Raw genomic sequence first — 13,073 nt, forward strand, 5'->3', positions numbered from 1 at the left:
CTGACTTTTCACTCCTAAACTGATTTCCCTGACTTTTCACTTCTAAATTGATTTCCAAGACTTTTCCACTCCTAAATTGATTTCCATGACTTATCCACTCCTAAATTGATTACCCTGACTATTCCACTCCTAAATTGATTACCCTGACTATTCCACTCCTAAATCAATGAACCTGATTATTCCACTCCTAAATCAATGAACCTGACTATTCCACTCCTAAATTGATTAACCTGACTATTCCAGTCTTAAATTGATTAACCTGACTATTCCACTCCTAAATTGATTAACCTGACTTTTCACTCCTAAATTGATTACTCTGGCCCCTCCACCCTTAAATTGATTTCCAAGACTTTTTCAGGATTTACAAGTGAATTGAAATCCTGCAAAAGAATCTTAGTTTAAATGTGATTGCATAAAAATGTGTCAATGAAGTTATTTGCAACTGCTTCTTCTTCAGACAGTTCTCTTTACAACATGCATTGTTCATTAAAGCACAGCTTATGCCTTGTGACAAAGTAATTATGACATGTAAGTACACTTACTTTAATTGCTTTTTATGTTAAATTATTATTATTATTATTTACACATTCCAATTGTTTCAAACAAGCTTAATCAAGTGAGTAACACAAGCAGTTGTGAAAAGCAGGGAATAGGATATTATTCAACATCAATATAAATGAAACAAAATACACTAGAATGGTGTCCTCAGGATCTACACTATTTGAAGCTGGGGATTGTTTTTCGTAGACAATTCTGGAACCAATTGGTTTACGAAAATGAAATGTATTCACACAATAGGTGAAATGCAGAGAATTAGAATTATCATCAAATAAATGAAGTGGAATAACATTAATGAAATATTCAAGGTGATGCATAAAACACTTGAAAATGGTAAAATTAGAATGCACTTACCATATATGGTGCAAAATCTAACATGCAATTGAGAGAGTGAGAGTAAGTGCGCAAGTGAGAGACAGACAGACTGTGTGTGTGTGTGTGTGTGGTGGGGGGAGGGGGTGAAACATTAACTGCACTTCTAGGTACACCTGGCACACAAAGTGAAACTTACTAGATAGAAATTCATATGGAAACTATCTGCTGGGAAAAAATGAACGAACGATACAAATTCAACACAGTAAAAGTTATTAATCTTGATACAAATGAAAGGTGTCGAAAGTAACTTCAAAATACATCTCCAAATTCAATATGTAACTTCACACATTCACTATAGGATGAAAAACAAGATTAATAAAGCATATCTACATGAGAAACTCGCAAAGACTATGAAGGGATCTGAAGAAACATTCGCTTCATCATGCAATAAGTATTTGAGGCTAAGAAGTTTTGTTATAAACACATTAAAATCAAATGAACACTAAATTTCACTCTCTATACTTGCTTTCAGTACTTACAAGCACACATGCACAAACATTAATTGTTGGTAACTTCTTGGATAACAATGGAATACAAAATCCTGAAAAGCACATCCAGGAATATGCAGAAGGTGGAGGTCTACAAGATTTTCATGGGGTATCTTCCAGGTCAGTACCAGATAGATTTCATTTCAATCCCTGAAGATGAGAGTGACGTTATCTACTGAAAGCCTATCTGAAACTCTAGTCCTAAAGATGAGCTTTGAGGCCTATTAGGAACATACTTTGCTGGTATCCAGACAATATTTATTTATCTAAAAATCTTATATCCTTCGGCGATAATTTATTCAGTGCAATGGTCTGATGTAACTTGCACATTCGTTGTAACACCATTCAATTGTTCATCTAATCTGTGCTATGTATGGGAATCGACATTCACAGGGATAGGGCGTACACCTGACATGAGTTTGAAGTTATAATCTAGTATACCTTTTTATGCAGAATTAGTTATTCTAATACCATACTCTTAATGACAGAGATATAAGCTCAGAGCTGTATAGAATATTTACAACCATATGGACGAAAAGCTATAAATCTCTGTATATCATCTGGATTATTTTCCTGGTCTCTAGATATATATACATACAGCAAAACATTATTCAATACATATTTCTTTATAAGGTAATAATGTAACACAATTTGAAACATCAAGTGAATATTTTTTTAAAAAATGATTCTTAGAGAACAAAAAAACAATTCTTCACTGCTAAGCATGCTTGCAGGGTGACAATATTAAAATCATACTAAAAAAATTCAAAATGGAAAATTCCTTAATAAAATCTACTCTGAAAATGACTGTTTCAGTTCATTCTCTTGCCCATGCCACAACCATGCACAAAATAAGAGCAATAATATTCTGAAGAAACACAAACCATTGTGCAGTGAGCTCAAAATAAATACTTATATGTACAAAACTAGTAAAGGAAAAGATTCAACACATCATGCCAATATGCTACTATCTTAATGAACATACCACTGTGTGTTAGTTTATTTGAACTTCCCCCTACAAGGCGTTACATAAAATTTTGAGCTTCCACACTTAGTTGGCTATGTATTTCTGCATCATCCTGGATGTTGCATGCAAATAAAATGGAACAAGTAACAAGAGGTAAAAACTGCAAATCAATATACACTATCACACAAACATACAAAGCAGAACATGTCTTAAAAATATACACTATCTGGTACGCAATATATGTATATTCCTTTATAGCAGGGATAGATCAAATTAGTAAGTACTCTATTTGTATTTGTATTTGTCAATATCGGTAAAAGAACCGATGCGATACTGGAATTTTGTGCAAAATTCTTCTTCTTTATTGTTGTTTTCATGAATAAAAATGGACAATCTGCATGTCCTTTCTTTTTCCAGTAAAAGTGTAAACACACACATTGATGGCACCAGGGAGGTACTTGCGCACCTCTTGTATTCAGTCAGCGCCCCATTCTGCACTGTCAATTTTCATCTCGCTAGTTTGATTGATTGAGCTGGTGTTTTAAGTCAACTTTATGCACAGTAAGGCTAATCGGGACTGGACCTACAGTTAAAGTGGGATCCAAACCACTGTGTAAAAAAATAATATTTCGTTGTAATCAGTCTACATTAACCTCTGTATTTCTTGTTCAAAATCTATCAATTGAAGCAACATTCTTTACTTTTATATAATTAGTTGCTTATACAGTCATTGCGCACATCGGTGCACATAATTTATATTTTTCTTGTACAACATTAGCATATATTAAAGAATTAACATTATATTTTTCATGAGAGTAAAGGGAAAAGGTGCTCCATATAATTTTCAAAGGTGCAAAATTAATAATGCAAGCATACAGCAGTACCAACTGGAAATACATTTTCAGGGGGGCAAGATGGATGGAAGCGATATTTTGGAGGGGGCAGAAATTGCCTTGTTCCCTCCCCCAAATTTAGTGCCTATGGCATGCATAAGTGCATAATTATAATAAACTGAGTCACCATGTACAAGGTTAAATAAATGATTTGCTTTTTGGCAGGGTCGGTACAATTTTGAACCGATGTCCATACGAATGCTGATAATCTTACAGATTCCAACCAATACCGATACCGTAATAATTAAAAGTTATTCAACAATATTGATTGTATAAGTGGGTGAGTATTCCACTTCAGCGATAAGCAGCAATTTAGCAGAGTTCTCATTCAAAATAATAATAACAAATTACATCAGAATATTATAATATGTGTTATGTAATCACAAAATACAGTTTATTTACACAACACTGATGAAAACGGACTTGGGATTTTCCACAACTTCTAGGATAATTGGACATCCCTGTGTTGCCTATGAACACGCAGTTTCTTTTTCAAAGGTAACACACTGCAGTTACCTAGTTATACAAATTACCCAAGGAGTTCATGAACAATTTATTTATACAAGCAACATTTGCAATTTTAGATCAGAATAGTAGAATATCAGTAGTACACAGTAGGCTACGACTTTCAAGACAGTCTTTTTTCATAAGGCTGATATTACACAAGTCAACTACATAGATTTAGTGCCACGAATAAAAAAATTAAGTGTATTATTTTCATGTTCTTACCTGTTGTCAAAAATGAATACAAAAAGGCATAACAGGCGACAAAGCCACATTTTACAGATACCTTATTGGTATCCTCAGAAAGGAAAGTGTAATACAATTATACTTCTCTTTTACTAATGGTCGGCATAACTAGTTACAAAGCCAGGTTTGAACACTGCGTAAGGCATGGATGTATCATTGTTCATTCATCCTCAAAGTCAAGGTTAACCCAGAATAGAAAAATTATGAGCGAAATACTCAACATGCTTGGTCACCATGGTGGCTAACAGGGAAAGTGAAGTAACCACATAACTTTTAAGGGGTTTGTTATTGCATGCTTTGTTTTTTCTTCTTTTTGAATCACACTCAACTTTGAACAGCATTTCCACATTATAACTGTATGGAAGTATACAAAAATTTCCTAATGTGTGCAATAAATTCAGTAATTTCTCATGAAGTACGAGGTGTGGATAGCAAAAAAACGGACTGTTGCTACAAAATCTTTTATTGGTTATTTTGTACAATGCGAACATTATCCCCTTCAAAGTACTCCCCTGCACTATCGATACACCGCTCCATACGAATCTTCCATTGCTGGAAATCATTTTCTGAAATCATGTTCATGACCTCTGTCGCATTTGTTTTCACAGATTCTACGGTCATAAATCTGGTTCCTTTCAGTGCTGATTTCAGCTTTGGGAATAATAATAATAATAAAAAAGTAGCACAGAGCAAGATCTGGCAAATAGGGTGGATGTTCTAACACGGATTCCATGCTTGGCCAAAAAAGCCTTGACTGACAATGCAGTGTGGGCAGGAGCATTGTAATGATGAAGAATCCACGACTTGCTTTTCCACAAATCAGGTCGTCGTCTTCTTACTCGCTCATGAAGGGTTGTCAGCACTGTAATGAAATAATGTTGGTTGACAGTTTGACCTTCGGGTACAAAATTAACGTACACAATCCCATGGATGTCGAAAAAAACAATCATCATGTCTTTGAATTTTGATTTGCTCATTCGAGCTTTCTTTTGTCGTGGCGAACTCTGGCTCTTCCAATGGATTATCGTAGGTGAAATACCACGATTCGTCACAGGTTATCACTCTCTAAGAATGTAGGGTCTGTTTCAATGTTTGTTAAAATGTCACCACAAATGTTCACTCAAGTGTCCTTTTGTTCCACTGTCAGGTCTCGTGGCAACAATTTCGAACACACTTTGTTCATGTTGAAACTTTTGTGTAAAATCTGACGAACACTTGTCAATTCCTGTGAATTCAGCAATAGTTCGAATACTCAAGCGACGATCTTTTCGAATCAATTCACCGACATTTGCAATGTTTGATTCTGTTTTTGATGTGCAAGGCCATTAAGGACGCGAGTCGTCCGCGATCACTTCTCGTCCCTCTTGAAGTCTTTCCAACCACTCAAACACTGGTGTGCATGATAAATACTCATCTCCTTACACTTCCTTCAACAAACCACAAGTTTCTGTGGCGGATTTTCCAAGTTTCATAAGAAACTTCACACTGATACGCGGTTCCACTTTCACATTTAACATTTTTCTGGCGGAGTACAGATGTACGGTTCACTTCACCCACAACCTACAGTGGAACTGAGCACCGTGCACCCTGGGCAATCACACAGTTGATAGGCAGGATATCAGGTTATACACCCATGCACCGCTTATCCTTGACGCGCTTGCCGTTTGTCATCAGCAACATCAATCTGGTTTATTCTAGCCACACCTCATATATGTTATCTTTTACACTCATGTCCATAAATTAACGATCAGACACATACAGCTATTTAATGTGCACCAATTTGGTTTACATGTGTGAGATACAACTGAAAACGCATGTCCACAATATGTACACACATCTCGTGGTGTAGATACAACCAGGAGAACATCACTGAATGATTATCTTTGGAGGTGCCAGGATCCTTGAGTGGGCTTGCATTATGATGGGCTCTCGTCAGGCACAGGAAGGGGGGGGGGGGGAAGAACCAAGTGTCCCAAAATAATATTATAATAATGCTTAAAAAACCTACCCTGGCAAGGAAATTAATGTCAAATAGTTAAGAATTGAATATTTATTGAATATAAAAAAAGGATCTTAGTCCAGTGATAGTTTATAAATGTTGTTATAAATAGTAATAAATCTTGCATAAATCTTCCTTGGTACTGTCATTCAAAGTCGTATGATCACAATATAATCCTTGCCTTCCAATACGTTTGGCAGAAATAAATAACCCTCAATTAAACAAGTATATTTTCACTATTTAATTTTAGTTATTTTATTACTTTCATTAAGACTTTCAGAGGGGGGTCTGGACCCCCCCCCCAATACATCCTTGGCTCTCGCACATTTCTCCACATCTTTGATAGGGGTTCCATCACTGGCCAGATATACTGGGCCAACAATATTTCCGTCTATTCAGGGGTGCAATGGGACTTACTTTCCTGTTTATGGACGATAATGCAAGGACCTATAGAGCGGCCCTTGTCAATATCCTGGAATCCGAGGATATCAGGTGCATAGACTGGCTGGCAAGTTTCCTTGAGCTGAACCCAATAGAACATGCATGGGATATACTTGGACAATGCATTGCAGGATGCCCCCTCCAGAGCTACATACAGCATTGTTGCAGGAGTGGGACGAAGCTATTCCTCAAGAACAGCTCAATACTCTTGCCTGCAATATGCCACACCGTCGTATAGCATGCATTGCTGTCAGGGGACACCATAGTCGCTATTAACACTTCTGTGGAGTATTCAAATTTGCTTTTGTGGAAAGATGTACCAATCACCGCGCGACTCTACATTTCATTTTACTCGTCTTTTACAATTTCTTACTGCCACAATTGTTGGGTTCTCCGTGTTCTTGTTAATGTTTTCAGTTTTATCTCACATAGATAAACCAAATTGGTGCACATTAGACAGCTGTGTGTGTCTGATGCGACACGATCCTTAACTTATGGACATGAGCCTATATTAGGGATTAGGCAGATTATCAGCACCCACTGATATAGGCATATCAGTCTATCAGCTCACTTTTTTTCTTTAAATGGAACATAATTTATGCAAACTTGTTTTATCAAGTAAATTTCTAAATACGAAATTTCTTTTTCAAGCAAAAGACCACTGCATTATCTAGTTACATACATTAACCCATCCACATACCATTTAAATTCCAATTTTTTTGCTAGGAAATACCATTTAAATTTGGCCATCTCCCGTGATGGTTGCACAGCCAAGACAAGATGTCAAATATTGTAAGAACTATCCAAGCAATTTATGTGAAAATTTTATATATTGAAGTGAAAGTACAGTAATAAGTATGAACATATGCAGTTTACTTGAAAAATAAATATAAACTCACCTAATAGTTTTGATCACACACATCTGTTCATTTCCATTCCTCAACCTTTCGTTTTTTTCCTGCCAGAGCCACCTCTTCCTCACTTTCACTAACACAAAATGAATCGCTGTGTTCATCTCCACTTCCAAAATTCACATTTTCCTCTTCATTGCTATCGAAAAGCAACTTTTCAATCGCAGAATCTTCTACAACATTCTTATGCAACATGTTTGCAAGACGTAACAAATGAAGGTTTGTATACATGAGAAATTACTGAACAAAACATGCTTGAAATGGTAGGAAAAACTTAGCAGCACAAACATACACATCATAGATTCGAAAGATCATGCAACCTCTTCCATCTATTTGCAGAAAAAGAAACTACATGATGAAAATCGGGAACCCGTCCAGACAGGCCATCGATTCGATGACTAGGTATGCGGATGGGTTAAGGAGGTGAATGAACGATTGAAGGTTAACACAGAACATTTACCAGTCAATATATTGGTAGAATTTTGGTTACCGGTGGTACCGGTAAATTTTAACCTCGATAGTTTATTTCCATCATATTGGTCCATCCCTATTTCATACATTATTATTTTCTTGCGATTAGCCAAAAGTGAGAGAAAAACTTAGAAAGCTCCCCTCCCCATCTCTTATTCTTTTTTCCTGTTTAGAGAGAGGAGAGAAATATAAGAAGAGATCTATCCTCTCTCTCTCTCTCTTTCTTCTTGGAGAGAAAGAGGAAAAAGGGTGGATGGAGGAGGGGAGGGGGAGAAGAGAGAAAGAACACACATTCACCCCCTCCCCTCTTTTTTTCACACTCTCTCAATTTGCCATCAGTTAATTTCATAATCTCTCACTTTTTAGAAGGTAAACAAAACTATTACTACATAAAAAGGAAATACACCCACTGCAAAATGACTTCGGATCTCATAACAAAAGCACAAAAGATTACATCTTTATCACAGGCCAGAGGCTAAGTCCCAAATCACTGACTTGTTGATAAAAGCAATAGACTTGGTAGGATTAATTGTTCTATCGTTAAAGATATTTTCAGTCGAGTAGCCAATCGATATCTGCGCTCCGACGGTCGCCATCTTGAAAATAATCCGCCATATTTGATATTTTTGGATTTCATATATCTTGAGAACGGTGTCTCCTATCAACGTCAGGTTTTCTCAGAAATGTTCCAAATAGTGTAAAATTTCATAATAAATCTATTTTTGAAAAATAAGAAATAGAAGTTTTTCAGAAAAACTACAAAACATTTTATGAGAATAACTGCGAGTTGAAAGTCTTAACAATGATTCTTTTTTTCAAAAATTATGTTGACTTGTTTGTAAATTGTATTTCTCTCAAAATGTTATTTAAGGTAAATTTATAAATCTAGAAAAAATATGGGTTCAGTTCGTCTAAAGACTTCTAACAAACACTAAGTAGTCTTACAAAATAGAAAATGCCATTGTTTGGTTTGAGAATTATTAATTAAGACTTTCTAAAAAACTTCTATTTCTTATTTTTCAAAAATAGATTTATTATGAAATTTTACACTATTTGGAACATTTCTGAGAAAACCGGACGTTGATAGGAGACATCATTCTCGAGATATATGAAATCCAAAAATATCAAATATGGCGGATTATTTTCAAGATGGCGGCCGTCGGAGTGCAGATATTGATTGGCTACTCGACTAATGATAGAACAATTAATCCTACCAAGTGTCTTGCTTTTATCAACAAGTCAATGATTCGGGACTCAGCTTCCGGCCTGTGATAAAGATGTAATTTTTTGTGCTTTTGTTATGAGGTCCGAAGTCATTTTGCGACGGGCGTAATTACTTGACATCCATAAAGATAAAAAGTAAATTTTTCTATTCCCCTTAGACATAACTACTACTCCCATAGACCAAAGACTCACAACCCATAGAAGTTTCCACAGGCTCTAGGTTACCTTTAAACTAAGCATCTTACCACATACAAAAGTTCACATAGTATCACGAGTCTGGAATATCAGGCATCATACAGAGATTATAAACTATGGATTGTTTCTGGTATTTTAATAAAGAGACTAATTTAGCAATGAAACTCACTCTCTGGTTCTGCCCATACGACAGCTCATTTTCATCTATACAGAGGTCCGAGTCTGAATCCCGTCTTCCGGTGCTTCTGTTGTCCTGTAATTATTATAATAGTGACGTTATTAATGTCATAATTAATATTATTATTACATGGATATTTATGAACATGAAGCACAAATAATGCTTATACAGTGGTACCCTGATTTTACATTTCCCTTCATTAATTCGAATAGAGCAAAATACTATGAAATTTCCCCAGATTTTACATTTTCCAGCATTTAAAGTTCTTTCAATTTGATTCTCTGATAAACGTAAAATCAAGGTTTTACTGTATATTTCTTCAGAAATACTAGGAATCGGTGCTGAGCCAATACCAATGCCATTGTATTGATATCTCAAATTATTGCTGGATTTTATTCACCGATACTGCCTGATACTTTTCTAGAGTTCTGGCATCTTGTGAAGTCTCCAAAAATGCCACTCAACACTTTCATGTCATCTAAATATCCTTGGAATTATGCAAAATTGATTTGTTTTAATTTATTTCAGAACAGTATTGCGTGAAAAATTAATTTTTTTATAAAATTGAAGCTATTTTACAAGGGTCATTTTTCTTGTTGTGGCAACATGTACGAGAAAGATACATGAAAGCAGGCCCGTAGCCAGGCACTGCCGTGAGCCCCCTCCCCCCCTGGCATTGCAGTCAGCCCCTTGACATTAGGTAAAACTATTTTGTACAATTTCTTTGCAGTGAAGAATGAAAATGTAGACAGCAGATATTATTTGCTCACAACTTTGTTGAAGGATAAATTCACAGAGCATGAACAGCAGGGGCAAGTATTTAGAAGATTATCTTCTGTACACTTGAGATAGTTCCTTCATAGGGGAATTTCTTTATCTGTACCTTCGCTGCCTGTTGCAACCTCCCGTTTAGACAGAAATCTGTGGCTTTGACGTCACCATGAAAATTCCCTCCACATCTGCATCAAAGGTTAACAGCTCCCAGGTTTTGGGAATGAAGGTGTTTCATTCCTTCAGCTTCATTGTGTGACACAATATTGATATCATAGATTTTTGATAACTTGGAACCTGTACTAGTCTCAAATTCTGTTGCCAGCTGCTGACGTTTCCTGCTTACGTAGGCTTTTCTTCTGTCTGGTCTCACAAGACGAGGTGTTTTCAAGGGACTCGCATTCATTTCAAGGTTAGATATGGTAGCATTCAATGTGTCTGTCTCTTCCTGTTTTGCACTGTACAGTTTATCATCACGAAACACTCTAAATTCTCTTCCCAAAGTAAACTTCAGAAGATTCTACACATACTTCAGCTTCCTGAGCAATGATATGAGTTCGCACAGAGTAAATGTCCGAGTATTGACGGTAACAGTTAAAACAAACTAAAGTATCATCATTAATGTCCTTACGTTTAAAATCAGTTCTCAGCAACACTGACATATGTTCAAGTTGCCTGAACTTCCAACTCTTGCTTTGATACACACATTTTTTATGCCTGTTCTCAAAGTCAGGACACTTTATTCTTTTCTCAGAAAACACTGCTTTTTCACTTGTAGACATCTTTCTAATGACTCAAAACAAGCTCAGAAGGAATTAACAGCAATTTGTGTCAAACAAAAAAAAACAGATGAGCATGTGAATATGAAAAACAAATGACTTCTACAAGGGTCGTTCAAGGTTGACCGGGATTTTCGTACGTAAAAAATCGATGAATAGCCGGATCATGATGAAACGTGCGGGTGACGTAATGTATTCCTTCGCGAGTAACTAGCGCCCGGCATGACGTATTTCGCGCATGCGCAGCAGTTGCAGCGAACATGGCGGCAAGCAGTGTGTCTGTGGCTGTGGAGCAGCGGTGTGTAATCAAATTTCTCATGAAGGAGAAAGTGAAACCAGCTGAGATTTTCAGACAATTGCAAGCACAGTATGGTGAACAAACGATGTTGCGGACAAGAGTGTACGAATGGTGTGAGCAGTTTCGCAAAGGACGGGAGCTGGTGACAAATGAAGCGCATGGACACATTCGCCCGACTGCAGTCACACCAGTGAATATCGCACGTGTTGAGCAAATGATTCTTGAGAACCGGCGAGTAACAGTGCGGGATATTGCTGCCGAGGTGAATATCAGTGTCGGGAGTGTTGAGACAATCATTCACGACCACTTACGCTTCCGTAAAATCTGTGCAAGGTGGGTTCCCCGCCAGCTGACATTTGATCAGAAGTGGACACGCAGGACGGTCTGTGAACAGCTTCTGAATCGGTTTCGAGCAGAAGGTGATGAATTGTTGCAATCCATCATCACGTGTGATGAAACATGGTTGCACAATTCAACCCCAGAGACCAAAAGACGCAGCATGGAGTGGCGGCATAAAGGTTCCCCGCCCCCCCAAGAAAAGCAAAACTCAGCCGTCCACTGGAAAGATCATGGCAAGTGTCTTCTGGGACATGAAGGGCGTTATCCATGTGGATTTTCTGGACAAAGGGAGCACGATTAATGCCCAGTATTCTCCACATTGTTGAGTGGTGCTGTACGAAAGTCCATTCGCAAGAAAAGACCTGGGATGTTGTCTGGAAATGTCATTCTTCTCCATGACAATGCCCGCCCTCACACGGCCAATGTGACAACAACAACTCTGGCCGACATGCGCTGGGAAGTTCTGCCCCATCCCGCCTACAGTCCGGATTTAGCCCCCAGTGATTATCATTTGTTTGCACCCCTTAAAGACCATCTGGGAGGGAAGAAATTCACGACAGACGAAGCACTGCGGGGCGATGTCCTCCAGTGGCTACGACAACAACCAAGTTCTTTCTACGCCAAAGGAATTTGGGAGCTGCCAGAACGGTGCCTCGGCGCGCACGGAGAATACTTTGAAAAACTGACATAGTTTGGTGTTTTTCTGCTGCCTATTTCCTCTGCAGAAATAAAAGTCCCGGTCAACCTTGAACGACCCTTGTAGTATGTTCTACAAATAAGAAATGTTGAATATGATCAGCAATATATATATGATATATACCAATTACATGAATTGTTTGGTTTTGGACTCTTATGATGTATATGTCTTGCTTGTTTTCCATTTAAAATTTGTATATTGTTTACCAATAACAGCCTGATGAAACAAGGTTTGTCTCCTTCAATATTATGATTATGTTTAAGTTTTCAGCTTGTCAATGTGCTTATTAAAATATTGTGTAAAACTACAACCAGGTATATATACCCCGTGAAATTTATATTAAATTTCAACTTGAGGTATTGCTGTAACTGCCCTGAAATTTTGCAAATGTTTGAGGGTGGCTTTTTCAAGATTTTGGGGGTCCAAAAGGGGGCCAAATTTTTTAATTTCATTCACAGCACATCCCAAAAGCTGCATATAAAGTTCGTTGTATATGCATTTGAAAAGGCTTTTAATAAATTTCAGATAAAAAAACAAACACAATCCGACTATCTTTAATAGTTCCTGAGAAACAGCTGTTTACCATTTTTGGTGCCAAAACTTGTGAAAATTTGGCCCCAAACTTTGTAGCAGCCTAAGTCTGAAAAAATAAATAAATAAATAAATTTGAGAAACAAAAAAATGTGTGTCTCATAATTTTGTATCTAGAATAATATATTTCAGTTTCATGGATATCTGT

General features: G+C 37.0%; 1 protein-coding gene across 9 annotated transcripts in view; it reads right to left on the reverse strand.

Moving 5' to 3' along the window:
* The window catches only part of Nhe3 (Na[+]/H[+] hydrogen exchanger 3), a 219,157-nt gene that overhangs the window by 13,168 nt on the left and 192,916 nt on the right, over positions 1–13,073 (reverse strand). For 7 of the 9 annotated variants that reach the window (XM_083115382.1, XM_083115380.1, XM_083115381.1 and 4 more), the window contains one exon: positions 9,442–9,525. In XM_083115382.1, the coding sequence (XP_082971508.1) occupies positions 9,442–9,525 (84 nt within the window). Of the gene's footprint in view, positions 1–2,406; positions 2,501–9,441; positions 9,526–13,073 lie in introns of all 9 variants that reach the window. The other 2 variants (XR_014441004.1, XM_083115377.1) reach the window with 1 other exon arrangement.

The sequence above is a fragment of the Lepisma saccharinum genome, chromosome 30 (assembly GCF_977018435.1).
Source record: "Lepisma saccharinum chromosome 30, izLepSacc3.1, whole genome shotgun sequence".
Taxonomy (NCBI): domain Eukaryota; kingdom Metazoa; phylum Arthropoda; class Insecta; order Zygentoma; family Lepismatidae; genus Lepisma; species Lepisma saccharinum.